We start from the raw sequence: 21069 nt of genomic DNA, 5'->3' as shown, positions 1-21069 counted from the left end.
ACTTCCTATGTGCCAGGCACAGCACTCCCCAAGGCAGCACCTTGGAGCTTCACAACCGCCTCATGAGGTAGGATCTATGTCCCCATTTTACAGATGAGACCACGGAGCCTGCGGTCACACGACTATCACATGGCAGAGCCGGGATGCAGCACAGGCAGCTGGCTCCACGGTCCAGCTCTCAACCTCCTGTCACTGCCTCTCAAATGGAGGGCTGCTCGCACACGCCGGGCACGGCTCTAAGCACAGTCACCCGGGAGAGATGCCAGGGCAGGACGTGGACTTGAACCTCCAGAGAGTGTGTTGGCTGGGACATGCTGCCTCTGTCCACAGCCCTGCTCCTGCCACGGCAGCCAGGCTGAGTGCTCTACGCAGGTGAAGCTCGGGAGCGGGCAGAACAGGCTGAATGCCAAGGGGCCCTGGGAGGGAGGACCTACCTTGTAGAGCTGGTGAAAGCCGAATGCGATGCCCGCCATGATGACAGCCAAGGCACTGTAATCTCTCCATCGGGAACCCACAGGGCCTACGGTTGGGAGAGAAGGCGTGTCAGAAGGGGTACATGCGTCCTTCCCCGGGTCCGGGGAGAGCCAAGTGCTCAGTGTCCTCATCTCAAAGGACCGGCAACTCCCCTGCGCGAGACAGTGTGATGTCAGGGACACGGGCCGGCTGCGTCTCCCTCCTCCTCCCAGGCCCTCAGAACCACCTGCCTCAGGGTGCACCTGCTGCGTGGGGCCCACAGTGAGCTACGGCCTGGCGGGGAGTCAGGTGCAGAGGCGAGCGGAAGACCGAGGGCATGGTGTCCACTCGCAAGGCAGGAAGGATCCCGCGAGGCTGCCATAAACACACTTAGATGTGCATAAATGCACGTCCACACGCCCTGCTACAGACAGGGCTCAGCTAAGAGCATTCAGAAGCGAGGGGGGCGGGGTGGACTGTGTGCCCGACAGTGTGGAGGCCCGGGCCGCGGCAGTGGTGACGAGGTCGCTGCCAGTCTTGCCCTGCTCTCCCGCTGATCCGGCGAAGAGGAAACACCTACAGATGATGGAACGAGCTCACTCCAGAGATGCAGAGGCCAGACAGGGAGATGGGGGAGTGGGGATGGCAGGCAGGGGTCGGGGTCCTCGCAGGTTCTGGAGGAGGCCTATGCTGAGACCTCCGGGTCCCAGGGGAAAACGGGGTCCAGGCAGGGCACGAGCAACTGCAAAGGTAGCTGACCTACGGTCAAAGGACAAAAGGTGGCCAGTGCGGACGGGAGCATTTGGCCTGACCACGGGGGGAGGGCTATCCTGGCGGAGAGAGCCCAAGAACGGAGGGACCAGTAAGCCTGGGGAGCAGCGGAGGGCGGGCTGGGGGGAGAGTGGGAAAGGATGTGGGCCCACGGGGAGAAGGGGCTGCTGACATGCAGCCGTCTGGGGGGGTCCAAGTGGCAAAGACGCCCCAGGGGGCGAGGGAGATGCTCCCTCCTCCCTGAGTCTCTCTGTGACCACCACACCCTTCCCCCCTCCGCCCGCCTGGCCTCTGGACTGCAGTGTGGCCCCGCCCCGGAGTCTCCTGCACAAAATGTAATCAACAGTGGCCTCCCCGCAGCTGAACGTCCCTCTGGTTTTACCGTTTTCAAACAGGTAGCACACACACATGGTCGGAGCGTGAGGCAGCGGTCAGTCTACGCAATAGGCTCCCCCACCGACGGCCGCTGCTGATCATGCCGCTATCGGCCGGAGAATTTTTATGCACATATGAGGCAGCACAGAACTGTTTTATTTTCCTTCTCTCCTTCCCCTATTTCTCATCCTTCTTTCTTTCCTATGGCCGCTCAATATTCCATTTAATCAGTTCCCTTCCGATGGACGCTTAGGCGATTCCAGTCCTTCACTACTTCCCGCGATGCTGCCTCCCACCAGCAACCGTGTTCACACCTCACCACGCATGCGTGTACAAGCACCTCTGCAGCCGTGGACATCCGGGAGGCTGGGCAGAGGTACATGCACCTGCAACTCTGAGGGACACCCAGCCCATCCACGCGCCTGCTCCCTCATGGCTACTTGACAGTGGGCTCAGCACACTTGGATTTCGGCCAGTCTGGGAGCGGGAAAGCAGTGCTTCCGTTTTCATCTGCATTATCCTGTGGGCCCGAGGACAGTGTCCTTCCATCGGTATTTCCGTCAGTGTACTCCACACGTTCCATGCTTTTCTACCCCATTTCTTTTTTTTTATTGATTTCAGAGAGGGAGGAAGAGAGAAACATCCATGATGAGAGAATCATTGACCAGCTGCCTCCTGCTCGTCCCCCACCGGGGATCGAGCGCCTGTAACCCAAGCATTTGCCCTGACTGGAATTGAACCGTGACCTCCTGGTTCACAGGTCAGCACTCAACCATTGAGCCACACCAGCCGGGCTCTACTCCATTTGTTTATTTTTTTTTTTAATATATTTTATTGATTTTTTACAGAGAGAAAGGGAGAGGGATAGAGAGTTAGAAACATCGATGAGAGAGATACATCGACCAGCTGCCTCCTGCACATCCCCCACTGGGGACGTGCCCGCAACCAATGTACATGCCCTTGACCGGAATCGAACCTGGGACCTTTCAGTCCGCAGACCGACGCTCTATCCACTGAGCCAAACCGGTTTTGGCTACTCCATTTCTTTATCAATTCACAGAAACTTTTTATATAGCTGGGAAATGAGCCTCTGCCTATGACAGGAGTTGCAACCATCTTTTTGTTTATTTTTCTTTTGACTGTGCTTATGTTGTTTGTGGCAGGTGGTTTTCATATTTATATAAATCCAGCAGTCTACCCTTCGGCGGTGCTGGGGTCTGGATTGCAGAGCCAGGACTTCGCACTCCCTTCCCAGGTTGTGCGGTGGCACTCGGAGCTCACGGCTAAGGACCGTCTGGGCTCTCACCTACAGGGACATCCCATCCAACAAGAAGCTACGGAGAGAAGTAATACCCGCTGGTGAAACTGAGCCCGGAGGCTTTTTGCCCCAGGCCTGCTGCCCTTTGGTCTCATTCCTGACCTCCTCTGCGTGGACTGCCTCGTTGCAAAATCCCACATCTAGGGCAAGTCCATTTTTAGAAGGAAAAAGTGAAGACACTGAGCAACCTTTCCACTCTTCAGGAGAGTTCCAGACATCTGTCTGCAGCCAAAGTCCCCCGAGGAAGCATCTTCAAAACGGCCCCTGGCCCTGGCCAGTGCGCCTCGTGGGATGGAGCGTGGTTCCGTGCACCAAAAGGTGGCAGGGTCAACTCCAGGCCAGGCACACACCCACATTATGAGTTTGATCCATGCTCAGGGCACCTGTGGGAGACAACCGATTGATCTCTCTCTCTCTCTGTCTGTCTCTCTCTCTCTCTCTCTCTCTCTCTCTCTCTTGGTAACGAGGTGGAAAAGAGGCCGCAGCTCAGGGTCCAAGAACCGGGTCCTCTCCTTCCTACAGCTGCTCCCACCCTTCCAGAGCCCTGACCTCCTGGCGCACCAAGCACACCTGTGGCTCCCCGCCAGCCGCACCCGTCACCCCCGCACGGCGCCTCGTTCCTGCCATGCTCACGTTAAGAACATTTTATTGCCCCCTGGTTTTCATTATTAATGAAAAGGGACCAGAATGATCTTTCCTAAAGTTCAGAGAGTCTATAAAGACAAGAAGCTGAAATGCCATTTTACTCGTTCTGGAGATGGGTGGTACAATTCTGTCTTGTGGCAAAATGAAAGCAGAGGAAAGCTACGTCGGAGATCACCCTCACCCCCTGCGTGCCTTTCCAAAGGGCTGTCGAGAAGGCAGCGGTGTGACCCGCCCGGCCCAACCCCCCGACCCCACCTCGAGTCCTCCCCACGCCCACGGCCAGCGCTGTCCGGCCCAGCGCAGGCTCCGTGAAGGAGTGAGAGCAGGGCGCCTGGGAGCGTTTGGGGGCTACAGGAGCCTTTCTGTCACCATGCTCCCCGAATGTAGAGGAAACACCGACAGATGATGGAACGAGCTCACTCCAGAGATGCAGAGGCCAGGCAGGGAGATGGGAGAGTGGGGATGGCAGGCAGGGGGCGGGGTCCTCGCAGGTTCTGGAGGAGGCCTATGCTGAGACCTCAGTGGACATGAGGGACATGACCTGGCTGTGTGGAAGCTCTGAGCCCCCAGTCTGGGAGCAGATGCCCCCAACGGGGCAAGGAGCGCGAGGTCGGGCCCTGGCTCCACCACCAGCCAGGTGACTCCAAAGACACGCTTCTCCTCCCATGAAGCACAGACAGCTGACGGCGACAGGGCTCAGCTGGATTTAAACAACCCGGAGCAGGGCCGCTTTTGCTGTCCCCACATTCAAACTCGGCAGAGCACTTCCCCACAAGCAGGACCAGCCGACCAGCTGAGTGGCACGGCGCTTCGCCAGCACACCACATCGCCGGTGTCCCGGGAAGGCCGGTCAGACAGGCACGGCGGCAGCAGCCTCATCCCGCACAATTGGCATTTTGGGGGCTGCCCTGTGCCTTAGGCTGCCACGAGGCCGGGGGACAGGCTGTCGCAGGGAGAGGGGTATGGGGCTCTTGGAAACTCAACACCTTCCCTAGCATTCCACGGATTCCACCCATTAGCGTGAGACCGCAGTCTCGGAGGTTTCGGGGGAATCCACGGTGAACGCAGCCGTCAGGGGAACAAAGCTGCCGTGGCTCCAACCTCACTGACACCTGCAAGACCCGCACTACCCATTCCTCCAGCTCCGCCCCCGGAAACGCTCGCCTGGCGGCGACAACAAGCACCACCGCGCACTAGTAAGAACACGTGCGTGGGGCTGAGAAGCTTGAAACCACCGTCAGGGACTCACTGGCACGGCAAAGCCACGACTCCTGGCGGCGGTGCAGCCAGCCTCTCAGATCCCCCCTCAGCTCCGCTCGCAGGCCGCCCTGCACATTCACTGGTGACGCCGCTCGTCCACAGTGAGGCCCCAGCCTAAGGCCCGTCCGCCAGGCCAGCGCTCCTCCGGCTGCTGCCGGGCTGAATGCACGGAGCGACGGGGACCAGCTGCGTGGTCCTGCGGGCTGCGCTGGGGACGCTGGCAGCGGTCAGAGACACGCCGACCCAGCGCAGCGACTAGCAACGGCAGCTCTGCCCGGAGCTGAAGCACCTGGGCGGCGGGCGGGGCAGAGGCACGCATCGGCCCACGGCAGTCACGTCTGAACACCCAAGGCCTCTGCACACGAACATCCTGTGAAAGGCAATCTCCCACTTCCCAGGCGCTGCCGTGCTATCAGCAGAGGCATCTGCAGGCAGGAAGGACACCGAGGCATATCTATGTCCTCACTCAGAGATTAAAAATATGAACGCTAATTAAACTGTATGAACTCAGAAGAGTCCAGAAATAGACCCGTGCTTACATGGTCAAGTGGTTTTTTACAAAGAGATCAAGGTTTGTGCTGAGACATTTGGAAACCAATAGAGGGAAAAAGGACCTCAACCCTCACCTTACACCATTCACAAAAATTACTCCACATGGATCACACACCTCGACAGAAAAGCAAGAACTACAAAGCTTCTGCAAGGAAACAGAAAAAGATCTTTGCAACCTCGGGGCAGGCAAAGAATCTTAAGATACAAAAAGCATAAACCATAAAAGGAAAAAATTGGTATATTGAACTTAATCAAAATTTTAAACTTTGCTTTTCAAAAGGAACCATCCAGAAAATGAAAAGACAAGATATAGACTGGGAGAAAATATCCGCAAAATATGTCTATAATAATAAAAGCGTAATATGCTAGTTAGACTGGACAGCCGAACAACCTTCCAGACGAAGCCGGGGCTGTGAGGGCTGAGCCCCTTGCACGAATTTTGTGCATCAGGCCTCTAGTCCTATATAATAAAAGGCTAATATGCAAATGGTTGTCACGCCCTCACGCGTAATGACCCATCAGCAGGAGGCTGCATGCGCAGCAGGCACGCCGGTGGGCAGGGCTGTGTACGCAACCAGTCACCAGGAGATGCATGGAGCACCTCTCGGTCCCTCCCCACAACCCGCCCCCCGGCTCCCATGGGCACACTGCAGCTCCCACCGGCTCCCGCGGAAGCAGCGGGCATCCTACTGGGTGCGATTTCGTGTGCTGGGCCACTAGTATTTGATAAAAGACTTATAACCATCTATCTATATATATAAAAGTCAAGTGACCCGAATGACCAAAACAACTGGTCACTATGACTCGATGGGGGCGGGGATGGCCAGCCAATCTCCTGTGGCCCTTCCTCCCCAATGACCCAGCCCCTGATCAGTCTCCCCTACCCCCAATCAGGGGCAGGACTGGCCAGCCCACCTCCCACAGCCCCTCCCCCAGGCCGGACCCCACCTGTGCATGAATTCGTGCACTAGGTCTCTAGTAATATATAAAGAATTGTTACAATTCATTAATTAAACACACACACACACACACACACACCGCACACACACACACACACACACACGCCCTGGCCAGTTTGGCTCAGTGGATGGAGTATTGGATCTCTGACTGAAGGGTTACGGGTTTGATTCCAGTTAAGGGTGCATACCTCGGTTGCAGGGAAAGCCCTAGCCCAGGTAGGGGTGCATGCAGGAGGTAACCAATCTATGTGTCTCTCTCACATCGATGTTTCTCTCTCTGTCTCCCCCCTCCTGCCATTCTCTCTAAAAATCAATGGGAAAAATCATCAAGTGAGGATTAACCAAAAATAAAATTAATATTAAAAAAAAAAACAAGGTGATTTTAAAAATAGGCAAAAGATTGGAAGAGACACTTTACAAAAGTTATATGAATGGCCAACAAGCACATGAAAATATGCTTGACACCATCAGTCATTAGAGAAATACAAATTAAAAGCATAATGAGATTCTATAACATACACATTAGAATGGCTAAACTAAAAACTGAGAATACCAAGTGTTGTCAAGGATGTGGAGCAACGGAAACTCTCATACATTGCTGCTGAAAAGGTTAAATGGTGCAACCATTTTGGAAAATAGTTTGACAATTTTTTATACAGTTAAACATTCAGCTAAGGTATGATCAAAGCATTCCACTCCTAGGTATTTATCTAAGAGAAAGGAAAGCATATCTGCACACAAAGACTTGTATGTTCATGGCAGCATTACTCATAAACACCCCAAAATGGAACCTGGTCACTGGATAAATAAACTGTGGTATATCGACAAGAGACTGTGGGTAGGGGAGAGGGAGGTTGTGATAGAAGTATGCGTAGCTCACAAAGCCTAAAATATTTACTACCTGGGCCTGTATGTATATATGTATGTATGATGATAAAGAAACCAGACACAAAAGACTGCATAGTATATAATCCTATTTACATGAAATTGTCTAAAAGCCAGAACTTTAGTGATAGGGAGAAGATTGCTGGTTGACAAGAACCAGGAGGTGGGGAGAGGACTAGTATAGTGGGCACAGAGGAAGTGTTTGGGGTGATGGAAATTTTCTGTATTATAATTGTAGTGTTGGTTACATAAGCTATAACTCACCTGTATAATTCATCAAATTGTACACTTAAAAATAATTGCTCTTACTGTGTGTAAATTCTACTTCAAAAAAGCTGATTAGACAGAAAAAAATTCAGAGGAACCCAGAAATATAAAACTGCCATATGACCCAGCAACTCAAGAGAAATGAAAACTTACACCCAACAAGACCGGCACAAATGTCCTCAGCAGCAGCTGGCCAAACTGGAGACAACCCACTAGGACATGTCCATCGACTGGTGAACTGAGAACGGGATGCGGTGCATCCACACAGTGGGATTCTAATCAGCAATAAAAAGGAATGAAGCACTGCTACATGCCACAACATGGATGAAACTCAAAAATATTATGCTTTGAAAAGCAGCGGGCCTCAAGGAATTGCATAGTGTACGATTCCACTTAGTTGAAATGTCCAGAAAAGGTAATGTCATAGCGACAGACAGATTAGTGGTTGCCTAGGGCTGGAGGTGAGGTTAACAATAAGAGGGCACAATGGATCCCATTTGGGGGATAAAAGTGCTCTAAACCGATTTATGGTTGTGCCACTTAGTAAAGTTACTAAAAATCGTTGAATTGTACACTCGAAATGGGTGAGTTTTAGGATATGTAAAATATACTTCAAAAGCTTTGTTTAAAAAATATCCAACCCAGACCCATGTATATACAAACAACTAATTTTTACTCAAGTGACAAGTAATTCAATGCTGGCACAACTGGATATCCACAAAGGGAAAAACAAACCTTAAGCCCTAACCAGTTTGGCTCATTGGACAGAGTGTCGGCCTGCGGACTGAAGGGTCCCAGGTTCGATTCAGGTCAAGGGCATGTACCTTGGTTGCGGGCACATCCCCAGTAGGAGGTGTGTAGGAGGCAGCTGATCGATGTTTCTCTCTCATCGATGTTTCTGGCTCTCTATCCCTCTCTCTGTAAAAAATCAATAAAATACATATATTTTTAAAAAACAAAACCTTAAGTTTCACCTTACACCACACACAAAAATAACAGAAAGAAACAGATCTCAACATAAAAGTGAACACTATAAAACTTCAATGAGAAAATCTTTCCAACCTTGGGTAAGCAAAGGCTTCTTAGGACACAAAAACCCATACATTGCAAAAGAAAAAGAAAAGATCAATGGATGTCATGACATTTAAAATCTTTTGCTTTTCAAAAAGCACTGTTAAGAGGGGATGGGGGGAAGCAAGCCACAGACTGAGAGGAAATACTAACAATACACATGTGTGACAAAAACCTGAATCCAGAAAACTTAAAGGACTCTTCCAGCTCAATAATTAGAAGAAAATTAAAAATGGGCAAAAGACTGAAACAGACACGTCACAAAAGAAGACATGCACATGACAATAAGCACAAAAGATGCTCACGTGATGAGTCATCACAGAGACGTGAGCTCAGGCCACTCTGAGACACCACGACACGTTCAACTGCTCAAATGAAAAAGCCGGACACCACCAGCTGCTGTGAGGCTATGAAACAAACGAGACCTCGCACACACGCTGCAGGGAGTGCAATAGGGTACCGACCACTTCAGAACACAGTTTGGCCGTTTCTGACAAAGTTAAACTTACACTTAACATATGACCCTGCAACTCCACGCCTGGGCATTTACTGAGGAGGGGGAGACACACACAAAGATTTGTACACGAAGATTCACAAGAGCTTTACTCGTCATAGTGAGAAGCTGGGAACGGTCCAAAGCCCATCGACTGGTGAAGGGATAACACACTGTGGTGCGGCCACACCACGCAACACCACGTGTAATAAAAAGGAACTTCTGATCCGCACAACTTGGATGACTCTCAAAAACATCATGCTGAGCGACAGAAACCAGACACGAACGAGTACATACTGTATGATTCCATTTATATCAAACTCTAGGAAAGAGAAGTCTAATCAGAAGCAACAGAAAGCAGACCAGAGGCTGCCCGAGTCCGGGTGGGCTGAAATCGGCTGGGAGCGGGCACAGGGGAACCTTTTAGGGTATTGGAAATGTTTTACAATGTGGTGAAGGCTCCACGGGAGTCCACGCTTGGCAAAACTCAAATCGTAGAATTAAAATCGGTGCATTTTCTTTTCTGCACATTATACCTCAATAAAGCTGACTTTTTTAAAAGTGTGTCCAGAATTTTTTTTAAGAGGGAGCTACAGGAAGTCAGCAGTGACTGGGAACAGTCCCAGCAGAGTAGATTCTAAGTTCTCTCTCTGCTCAGGCAGCAGCTGAGACCAAGGGAAAAAGCAAGAGCTATGAATTCCAATTCAAATTTCAAAAATGCATCCTGTAATATCTGATACATACAAAAGAAGATAGCATTTACATACGTGATGAAGCATGATAATAAAATTAGCAATCCTAGACCCACCTATTTACCGGGTAGAACTTTCCAAAACCACCGAAGCTCCAGGTGTTCCTCTCCACCCAGAGGCAGCCTTTATGCTAAATTTAGTGTTTATTCTAACTCCAACTCTCCGTGAGCTAGGAAAGCTGGGAACCTGCCCACCGGCCAAGGACTGGATTTCTCCGCCTCCCTTTCAGACAGGTGCGACCGCGTGACTGAGTTCCAGCCAGTGGAGAGAAAGTGGCAGTGCTGTGGGCCGTTTCCAGGAAGTGTCCTCAGAAGGGGCCTGCCCTTTCTCCGCCCCCTTCCCCTTGTTGGCTGGACAGCAGAGGGGACAGTGGGGCTGAGCAGTCACCCACGGCACAAGCTGGACGCCGCCAGCCAGGTGTCAGGGAGCAGAGCCTGGGAGCAGCTGGGCCTGACATCAGAGCCTGCACCGCCGAGGTTTACATAACAGAGAGATACTTCTATTTTGTTTAAGCCACTTTTATTTGGGGTTTGCTGTTATTTGCAGAAGAGCCTGATAAAACGAACACATAATCCTGGCTGCCACCAACCAAAGACTCTTTCCCGGCCTAAGAAACCTAGGGAACGGCTCTGCCACGCCGCTCTTTCCCGTAACACCCGCCCGCGTCACTATCCACACACGGCACCTCCCTGGGTGAAACACACGGCCAACACAGCGGACAGGGTGGTGGCCCCTGAAAAGCTGTGTCTTAAGCTATTTCCTTAAAAATCAGAGAAGTTTTTTTTCATATACAAACCGGTAGCTTTTCTGTAGCAGAAAGTGAGATTTGTGTGCTAACGTGGCAGAGGGAGATGGGAGGGGATGGGAGGCCCCCCACTTCATTTCCTGGTGGGAATGTCGCTTGCAGAGTGGCTCGAAAACACCACCCCGCCCCGGCCCTCACTGCACCCCCAGGGATGCTCTCCTTCCAGCCCCAGCTGACGGGCCTTCAGAGCCCAGCTCTGGCCCTGCTTCCCCCGACGGCCTCACCTAGCGGCACTCGAGGGCTCCGCGGTTGGTCACCACGCACACACACAACATGGCATGGACTGGTCCGCGTGTGTCTCCCCAAACACGGCGCTTCCCTCACGGTAATCAGTGGCGAGGCCTGTCCTCTCCTTCCACAGCCTGCACGACCAAGCACACAGGAGGCCTCGCCGGCTCCCGGGGCTGCCCCGAGCTGCTGGTTTGACAGGACAGCCTTTCAATTCTGAAGAGCATTTCCATCACCATTTATCTGTTCAACAAGTATTTCTGGAACACCTGCTAAGACAGAGCCTCAGGTCATAGATTAAAAATATAAAAAGCCCCTGAGCTCCAGGAGCTCACAGTGAATAAACATTTCAGAGCATCGTGGTGGGAGTAGGGGCTGGCCAAGCCGAGGGGGACGGCCACCCTAGTGCACCCTAGCCGGAGTGGAGGCATCTGAGACAGGATCAGAGCTGCCCTGCCCTGAGGAACAGTAACAGGCTGGCCCTGGCGGGGGGGGGAGCATCTGACTGCCTTGTCTATATACTCCCAGGGGCCTTCCCTAGCCCCCTGCAGCATCTGCCCAGGTGACACAATAATTTTAACACTGGCCTAAGAATAATATGGTCACATAGGTAATACTGCCTCCAAAATAATTAATGATGCGTTTCAAAGTAAAAAACCCATGTGCTTTGACTGTCTCCCAGCAGCGGGGCGGCTGGCTGCTGCCTCCCTCTCGGGGCCTCTCACCTGACACTCCCATCCCAGGCTCGAGCTGCTCTCAGCAGCACCTGGTTTGCCTGGAGGTTCTTGTCCATCCTGTCTGCTCACTGAACCAGTCGTCCCCCAGGTCCTGCTGTCCCTTCACCTCATCTGTGCCACTGGCCTCCTGGGCCGAGCTCAGGCACTGCTGCATTCCCTCACCTGCCTTTCCTCTCAGACAAGAGCGGCTAGCGAGGCCTTGTTAGCCCTCCCACCCCGGGGCCTAGCACAGTGCCGGGCACACAGCAGGCATACCGTAATGCGTGCCCGCTCGGTGAATTAAGAGGGAAAGTGTATAAGGCTATATGGGCTATAAGAGAAACAACACACTTTCTCTCTCATGATTTCTAATGAAATGTCAAAACCTTTCCCCAACCCCATTTACATCCTATTTTAAGAGGCAACTGAAGCTGTAGGTCTGTCTTTGAAAGGCCTAAGGAAAAAAATTATTATTCCACAAAATTCACACTGGCCCTGCCTCTATCTCAAAGCTACCTGCTTCTTGTCTCTCTGGAGGAACGAAGAGAAATCAGCTTGGAACGAATCAATCAAGCAAACATTTATCAGGACTTTCCGTTCAGGGCCGTGCTAGGCACCGCATACACACACACTGACTCCTGCTTCCAAATAGAGAAGAAGAAACCAGACCGAGGAATACAGAATGTCACGTTTCCTCTGGATTCGGCCTGGCTTTTCCTGAGCTCTCCCCGACTTCCTCCTGAGCCCCGACACAGTGGTTTATTCTCACACCACGTGACACCAAGCTTCCCCGTGGTGCTACCTCCTCCCACTTTCACAAAGCCTTCTGACTTCTTCACTCTTCTCTTTTCTGTATTCTTATGGAATTTTCTTGTCTGAATAATTAATTTGGCATTAAATCATGACTTATATTATTATCCTTTTCTTACGCGTTTATCCTCTCTCTCCCAGAGAGCCTGTAAGATCCTTAAAGATCATGTTTCAAATCCCACCATACTGTCCTGAGCACACAGTAGGTGCTTCACAAACACTGAGGAACTGACCATTCTGGTAGGTTTCCATGTTCTCTTTGCTGACACTGGCATTTACTAACACCTCAAGTTCAACCACAATCACCAAAGAGCAGAGATACCAAAAGAAGCACCGAGTAGGACATGTCACCAAGCAGGAGGATGGGCTAGCCCAGGGGTGACAATCCGGAGCACTAGGCTCCTTGCAGCGATCTCAGAAAAGCTACCCTTGCCCACGACGTGAGCATTTGGGGCTGAGCCCAGAGAATCCCATTTTCTAGACTTGGGCTCAGGGAGAGAATGTCCTTAAAAAGTCAAGAAACATGAAGGGAAGGGCTGCCTGAGCTCCAGATGTAAACCGGCAGGAACACACATGAATGGAGGCCATAAATCCCTCCCAGGACGCAGACAATGCCTCGGCGATAAGCATGCAGATTGCTCACCTAGTTCAGAAACTCCCCTGAGTTTGCTTGTAATTAAGGGGGTTAGAAAGGTAAAAAAAATATATAAACCCAATTAATCATTTAAATATTTAAAGTCAGATTTCCCCTCACTCCAGGATTAGTGTATTTCATAACGCCGGCGCAGACAGCCCTGGTTTTTACTGGGGTTCATTTTAGAGCGTGTTTAAACTCGTCAGGTTGAGTGATGCTTCCAGCAACTAATCGCATGTCAAATAAAAGATATTTTATGTAATAAATTACTGCTACAAGTAATTCAAATGTCATTTATCAGTTTTATTATCAGTCAGGCAAAGTCTTCTTTCTCTATATTAATCAAAATCAAGCTTTTTTTTTTTTTTGGAGCAGTTTTGACACCTCTTGGCAAAAGCACAGAAGTGAAGAGGCAGCGCCAGCCCGGAGCGGAGGGAGCGGGCGGGCACAAGAAGAATGACCCTCACGGTGACACTGAAGCTGCAGGTGTTTAGAATTGCCATTCCCACTGTTTTTACACCAGCGTCAGCGCAGGAAGGAGTCTGTCTCTAAGAAGATGTATTTTATTTTTAGGGCTGGGAGACTCTTAAAAATACTCCTACCTAAATACCTAACCGGGTAGTGCTTTTTCTCAGAGCGATCCGGACAGAGGATGATTTAAACGACTGAACTGCCCCTCCCCATCCCAGGCTTTGCCTCTTTCAGAAAGACGAACAGTTTAACCCTTGGTGTCTGCTCACAGGAGCAAACGCAGGATGTTTTAGGCCAACTCTGTGAGCAGCCAGAACACTCTGTTCTGAGCAAGAAGTTTTCAAGTAGCCGAGAGACCTGTTTGGTATTAAGCCCTAGAGGAAACAGCTGGAATAGAACAGATGTGCATCTTAGAAACTTCTGCACCCCAGCTGCCACTGCCCGTCCCCAACAAATCCCACTCAACGGCTGGGCCAGGGACACAGTAAAGGAAAGTGTGGAGACTTGGTCTTTGGTTAAGAGGAAACACAGAGTAGGGTTAGTGACCCGAAGCAAACACAATGGGTGGGGAAGAATGCTGGCTGGGAAGGAGGAGAGTCCCAGGCCAACGGGCAGCTGCTACTGACTCCAGAGCCGCAGGACAGGCTCACCACGAGGCATGTTCCTCTCGTCTCAGCCACATGACACCAGTGGTTTGTCAGACAAGGCGACCACGGATGAGAGCGTGTGAGTGTGTGCTACCTGGCCTCACCCCTTCAGCCTCATCCACAGAGAAAAGCAAGCAGCAGTCTAAATGAGAGCTGGGCACACACAGCGAGCGGCTCTAACCACTGCCCGGCCCTGCTTTGCACAGTGATCTTGCCCCGCTGGGGCTGAGCCAGGGAGGATGGCAGAGTGAGCCAGAGGGAGCTCCAGACCACGCGGCAGGGTTGAAATCATGCCTTTTAAAATCTGATCGCTAACACCGTTTTAAATCATGTTTTGAAAAAATAAAACTGCCGAGACAGACAATTATACAAAAGGCATTTTGAAAGACGACAAATCCAAGGCTGAGTTACATTAAAGACACAAAACTGAGCTATTTTTCATCACTTTGGAGTCAATTTTAACCTTTTTAGACTTTGTACAGGTGACTTAAACAAGGGGTTCTGGCTGTATTTGAGGTGTGCATTTATTACTAGTTTAAAGAACCTCAATTCCTAAAACAGCTTTTATTTGAACACAACAAAACCTCCTGTGGGCCATGGTCTCATGTTATAATTAAACACTACATACAAAAAGGACATTTACATCTAATCTGAAATTTTCTAACTGACTGCCACTGCATAAATATACATGGGACAGCCAGGATGAGGGAGGGAGGGAGGGGGGGGAGGGAAGGAGGGAGGGGCAGTCTAAATCTACTAATATGATCTTTAAAAAATAAAACTGGGAGGCAAGTTATTGTAGCGAGCAAACGAGAATGCACTCATGAATCCAAACTTCATGTGGGTCCCTCTTAGAGCAACAATAACATGCGAAAGCACTGCTCTAAGAAAATGGAAACTGGGCCAATGCGTACTTTGATAGATTCTTACTTATAACCATAATACTTGACACAACACATTAATAAACTCGTTTATTCTGGTCCCTCGTCTCTTCTTCTTAAACCTTTGTCACAGACTTCAAAGTTTGTCTAGAAGGTTTGGGTGTGTCACATTCTTCTGGGAAGAAACAGGAGCCGCCGGCGACGCCTCCCAGTTCCCCGGGGACGCCTCCCAGTTCCCCGGGTTGCTGAGCCTGGGAGAGGGGAGCGCTGCTCTGGGCCACAGCCCTGCACCCCATCGAGGTGGAAGCAGGAGCTGAGCGGGTGACTTACTGTACGGCTGAGGCACGAGGTGAGGGGGCTGGACAGGAACCACCTGTGCGGCTGAGCCCAGGGCCGCAGGCTCGTCGGCCGCCGTGCCCGACTGCTGGAAGGCCACATCGATCTCCTCGTCGGTCAGGCCTGGGGGAGAAGAGCACAGGATTGCAGGTGAGTGCCTTGTCCACGGCCCATGGCTGCCACGAAACCTTCATTGAGAAAAGACCCCGAGAGCCACGGAACGCCTAGCATCCTGGGAAGCTGCCTCTCCGATTTCGGATTCTCTGGAACCTCTCTCAGTTGCAATTTAACCTTAAGCGACAGAATATTAGCCTCAACACTGCTTCCAAATGTGGCTCATTCAATTTCCTTAATTTATCCTTGAGTTTATTGCTGCTTTTGAAGTCGCTCTGTACTGCAATTCTCCATTCTTCCCCTGAAAACAGATACCATCAACTGCAAATGTGGCTCATTTTAATCTGTAATGGTGTTAAAAAAAAGAGGGGAAAAAACTAACAATAATGCATGAAAACAGACAGGGAAACAAAAAACTAATTATTGGGTGAGACGACTAATTAGTCTAGATCGTTTCCGAAGACGGGAATAATTTGCTTTATTTTATGACAAATGCAGAAATAAAAAGAAAAATCAGGACTGACTGTGATTAGTATGAATGGGATATAGAATGTAAAGAAGAAAATAAAACAAGAAAACAGATCAAAACAAGGCCAGGCCCAAACTTTGAGATGATTATTACTCTAGCCTATCACAGGCTGCCTATATCGCCTTTGGCTAGTTTTTCATTTCCCCCCTCTTTGTTTTTTTCAGTCTTCCTGACGCTCTCCACCACGCTGCACACGGGACCTGAGGAAATGGCAGGGCGCCATCTGCAGTGGCTACACCACGTGGAGAGGATCTGCCCAGGAGGAACCCAGGGAGGAATAAAAGGCAGGGGAAGACCCAGGGGGGCCCCATTCCAGGGGCACATGGCCGGAAGCTTTCCGAGGCAGCCGGGGGCGCTGGCTCTGTGGGAGGAGAGAGGGCACCGACCAGCCCAAAGCGTGGAACTAAGTGCGGCACCGGAGTGAGAACAACTCCCCCACGGGGCCGCTCGGGAGTAACGGGTGTGCAATGGCGCTCTGGCCACTGGGGAGGGAAAGGCAGGTGGAGGTCGCTGCTGGTCCACGACAGAGCGCCCGGCCGGCCGCGCCGTTCCGGGAACCCCAATCTCCAGTCCGGCCGCAGCACGGAGCTTTTAAACTAGAGCCTGGAGCTTTCCCACATCTGGTCAGCAGCCCTCCATTAGAGGCCCACAGCGTGGTCTACCTGCCCCTGGGGGGGGATGACGTAAGGAAGGAGGTTCTGAGGATCAGCATCTTCCGAAGCCGGTGCCGCTCGCTCTGTGCCAAGGGGCTACTAGATGGAGCACATTAACACTCGGCAGCACGGCGCTGCCCGGCCCCGCACCCGGCCCCGCACCGGCGTGAGTGGGCTGCAGCCGCCCCAGACTTTTCTGGGGAGAATGCCTGAACTGTTCCAACCAGCCCCGGACCCTTCTCCCTGTGCTGGGCGGCTGAGCCGTGGCCCCATTTAACACTGCGGCTCTCCCCCTTCTCCGCACACACAGTGGAGCGGCTGGCAGGCCGGGCCACGGCTCTGTGAAGTCTCTCGGCAGATTGATGGGCAGAGGGAAAGGCTGCCAGGGGGCAAGGAGGGTCATTTACCGGCACCGAGCTCCTTCAAAACGCAAAGGCAGATCTGAGTATATGGGGCGACATGGGGCTCGTCCCTCCTCCCAACCCCCAGCTGACTGCACAGGGGCAGGAGAGACAGACAAGCCGAGGAACAACGGAGAGCATGTCTCCTCCTGGACAGGAAGGGAAGCCCTGTCAGGGTTCCAGCAGAAAAGGTGCGGCTTTAACCAGTCCGCAATCAGCCGCCGTCAGCACAGGCTGCCGGTCACTGGTGCGCCACGCAACTCCACAGACCTGGGGGTGCGTGTGCCTTGTCAGCCGCTGGCTGCAAATAAGGATAATTTTCCCAAAAGGAGCATTCAGTTGCATTCTCATTTTCCCTTTTGGCTCTTTCAAATATAAACAAGTACGATAATGTTTAACGCTGGGGAAATATACAGTAAGTTGCAGGCTGGGCTGAGGCCCGGAGAGCCGGAGCTGGTTAAAGGGACAGGACTCGCTGCCCGTTGTTCTGCCCTCTGGCTCTGAGCTTTGCCGAAGCCTATTTTCCTAATAAAACATGTTCCTTGCATTATTGCAGCCGAGCCCAGGAGTGAGGCCGCGGTTTAAAGGGCATCAGCACATCCTCCCAAGCTCTTGTTTTTCAGAGACCTTATCATTTGATGCCCTAAATTTACATTGGCTGGAAGTCTGATATCCCTAGTCCTCCGAGAGTCAGGATTTTGATTTAGTTACATAAAGTGAATCATTTTTCTTCTTCTTTTTTTTTTTTTTTAAAAATAAGCATTTTAATGATCTCACTGAACAATGTAATTTCAGAGCTGAACCATTATCCCAGTCATTGCCTTCATTTAACAGATTAAAAAAACGGAGGCCCAAGGAGGGTGAAAAATATGCCTCAAAGCATGCGAGTTGAGGGCCTAGAACGGCCGGGTGACAAGTGGGCTTTCCACCTCAGCCTCGTGGCTCCCCACTACAGCGCAGTCACACCGCAACTGCACACTTAAGTCTTAAGTCCTCAATCTCAGGGAGGAGGTTTACACAAGGACCAAACCTCTTGGCTCCCTTCCCCACGTGACACCCCTGCCCAGGGAGGAGCCCACGGGTGCTGTTTCCGGGCTCACCCAACATCACAGGAGCCTGACACCTGGGTCCTCTCGGCAATGACACCTGGGCAACTTTTTGAACACCCCCGAGTGACAGGGGCAGAGTGACCTGATCGCAGCCTAGTATTCTAACCCCAAAAAGCCCGAAGCCTCCCACAGGCTGCTGCCCGCCCTTCCCAGTGCCTCTTCCTCTGGCGTGTCCCAGCTCAGGGAGGGTGGCCAGGGTCAGGACTCGACAGGTGGACCTCTCAGGTCAATCAGCTGGGCCTATGGAGCCTGAGCGGAGGGGCGGAGGGGACGTCTCTCGGAACACACCGTTCTCTCCCCACTTCTGGGCTCCTGGAGCTGAGTGGCCCTGCCCTTAGGGATGAGGTGCTGCCACAGAACCCACACGACACATCCAGGTGCCGCCCACTCCCGCTGAGAAACACCGGAGCTCGGAGTGAGACCTTGCAGAATCCAAAAGGTTAAAAGGAATAATAAAGGAAACTGCCAATCGTAAGTGAATTATATTTGGCTCTGAAAGCTGAGGCACAGGCCACATTATAAAAGGCATCTCTTTGCGTTGTTTACCATCACCCTGACTAATGCAGACCTTTTTTTTTTGTTTTAAATAATCTCATGCAAATTAGACACACACACTTCCTTCCAGTTGATTGCTATCTGCAAGAAATAATCTAACAACGCAGGGACGGAGCAGGGGCTGAGCTGAGCAGAGATGGAGCTAAGGGTGTCAGTCTGTGGCAGGCAAACCTCCTCCCCTCCCGTCTGCCCCAAGTCTTCCTTTAGCTGCTACCTTTGGGAGAAGTAGCCAATTTTATTAAAACCTAAAATGTTTCAGTTGGGGTGTCAACTGCGTTACCAGGTATCACCAGCCCTGTGCGTGTAGGGGCTCCTTCAGTGACCTCAGCTCCGCCGCCTGCGACTCCAAGAGCCAGCAGCCCCCCCCCCCCCCCCCCCCCGATCTGTGACCCTGACAATTAAAATCTATCTGACAGGGAGCCCCTCCACTCACTAGCTTCAGGCAGAGGAGGAGGGAGGGCCGAGGGGACTGGTCCCAGGCGGGCAGGAGGAGCAGGGCGCTGGCTCGGAGGCTGTCCTTTTGCCTGTAAGGCCACAGCAAAGCCACACTCTCAGTTCGGACCCCACTGCGCACGTGAAGTCCCAGCCCTGACCGCCCGGCTCTCTGGGAGTTACTCCCAGAAACAGCTCCCTTTATGGGGGGCCTCCCTTTATGCAGAAGCCGGCCCAGGACTTCTTTTCCAGCACTTTCTTCAGGGTGAGGTCCCTTTAAAAGCACAGGCAAGTGAGCTCCATTCTATCGACCACTGAAGTGAGTGCCGGGGCTGCCACACCTGCTTGTTTTTATTTCTTAGAAGATAAACAAACGTGCTTTCTTTTTCCAAACGTTTGGTTAAAATGCAAACAAACCCAAACCAACCGGGGGACGCTGTGAGCTGCAGGAGGCGGGTCCTTTCCCAGGCCTCAGACCGGCATGGAGGAGGGCTGGCTGTTTCCTGCGGGCCTGGCTGTGCGTGGGCTTCTCGGGGACCGCACGGCACTGCCCCGGGGCCTGGCCCTGAGCAGGTGAAGCGGAAAGACAGATGGCCGCGGACAGCAGTGTTCTCTGCATCTCAGGTCAGGAAACAAGCAGGACAGCGGGGTCAGGGAGAGCTGGACATCAGCAAGATAATGAACGCCTGGCCGCCCCTTCCGGCCCAGCCCCAGGTTTGTTAGGGAACGGGGCCGGAGGGCCAGCGGCAAAGGACGGCGGCTCCGGGCTGGCCACTCTGGCCAGCGTCCTCCCCATCACAGTCCCTCCGTCCACAGGGCTCAGGTGATTCACGGAGACCGAGCAGGGGTGACCTCTCTCAGAACAACTAGTTATCTGCCCGTGCACACTCTGGACGGAGATGAGGCAGAGAAGACAGCTGGCTAAAAAGACTCCCCAAATTAAAAGAAAAATCAACTCTCTCAGAAAAGGTTAGGGGAGGGGAAAGGGAAAAAGTATTTTTATTTTATTTTATTAACATTTTGCTGGAACAGAGGAGTACAATAAGGACTCTCAGAGCCTCTAAAAGTCGTTGGATGACCTGTAGACCCCTATTTCCCAGTGCCTTGTATAAAATTGAATTTTTTAAACATAAATTACACGTAATGACGACACTGTAAAAACTAACAGTAATGGAAAGCTGTGCTGTATTTCATTAGCCTGTATTATTCCGTGCCACCTGATCCAGCCGGGCCTTGTTTATGAGTTAGTGTGTTAGCAGATGCCGATGGAAGCATTTGCTTCGACCTTGCTCTTCTCATTGGGGCATGAAATTACGACGGCAGCACCTTGATATTACAGCCATAAATACAGTAAACTGCAAATTTAAGCCAACGGCTCCTATTGTCTCTGAACATAAAGCTGATCGGTATTTATTTAAAAGGAGAACAAAAAAAATATTATATATCACCTTGTTTATGGGGCCTCCTCCACCCACTTCCTAATCCCCTCCCCCAGCCCCCAACCTGTCTAATTCACTTGGTTAAAATATTAAGCAAATGAGCCAAATGCTTTTTCTGCTGATTAACTATCCCCAAGTAGCAAAACAGTTTTTGAGAAAACTAGTTCCAAACATCCGTAGCCTGAATGAGAGAGTTTTCATAAAAACTGCTCTGAGGAGGAGGCCGGGTCCAGCGCCCTGACGCTGGTATGTACGTTCACGAACGAGAGGTGAGCCTGTCCCCTCTCCCCAGCGAGGGAAGTTCCAACAGCAGGAAAGTTGCCGAGGATGCCGAAAGCGGGTGTCCTCTCAGTACCCTTCTAAAGACCGTTCGGTAAAAATGCTATTTCAAAAAGAAGCAAAACACTGCCTCCTGCCACCTAAGGGAAGAAAGAAAAACACCTAACCCAGGATATAATTCTCATCGCCACTCAGGGAGCGGGGCCTCTCATTAAAACTTGCGCCAATC

At 51.6% G+C, this 21069-nt stretch overlaps 1 protein-coding gene across 3 annotated transcripts in view; it reads right to left on the bottom strand.

The window, feature by feature from the left end:
• The window catches only part of PEX14 (peroxisomal biogenesis factor 14), a 132225-nt gene that overhangs the window by 9751 nt on the left and 101405 nt on the right, over positions 1 to 21069 (bottom strand). For 2 of the 3 annotated variants that reach the window (XM_008151764.3, XM_054720752.1), the window contains 2 exons: positions 15324 to 15452; positions 435 to 520 (listed from right to left, as the gene is read on the bottom strand). In XM_008151764.3, coding sequence (XP_008149986.1) covers positions 435 to 520; positions 15324 to 15452 — 215 coding nt within the window. The remainder of the gene's footprint in view (positions 1 to 434; positions 521 to 15323; positions 15453 to 21069) is intronic. The other variant, XM_008151765.3, reaches the window with a different exon arrangement.

The sequence above is a fragment of the Eptesicus fuscus genome, chromosome 9 (assembly GCF_027574615.1).
Source record: "Eptesicus fuscus isolate TK198812 chromosome 9, DD_ASM_mEF_20220401, whole genome shotgun sequence".
NCBI classification, from domain to species: domain Eukaryota; kingdom Metazoa; phylum Chordata; class Mammalia; order Chiroptera; family Vespertilionidae; genus Eptesicus; species Eptesicus fuscus.
The sequence above is the reverse complement of the archived record's forward strand: the minus strand, read 5'-3'. Positions and strand labels throughout refer to the sequence as shown.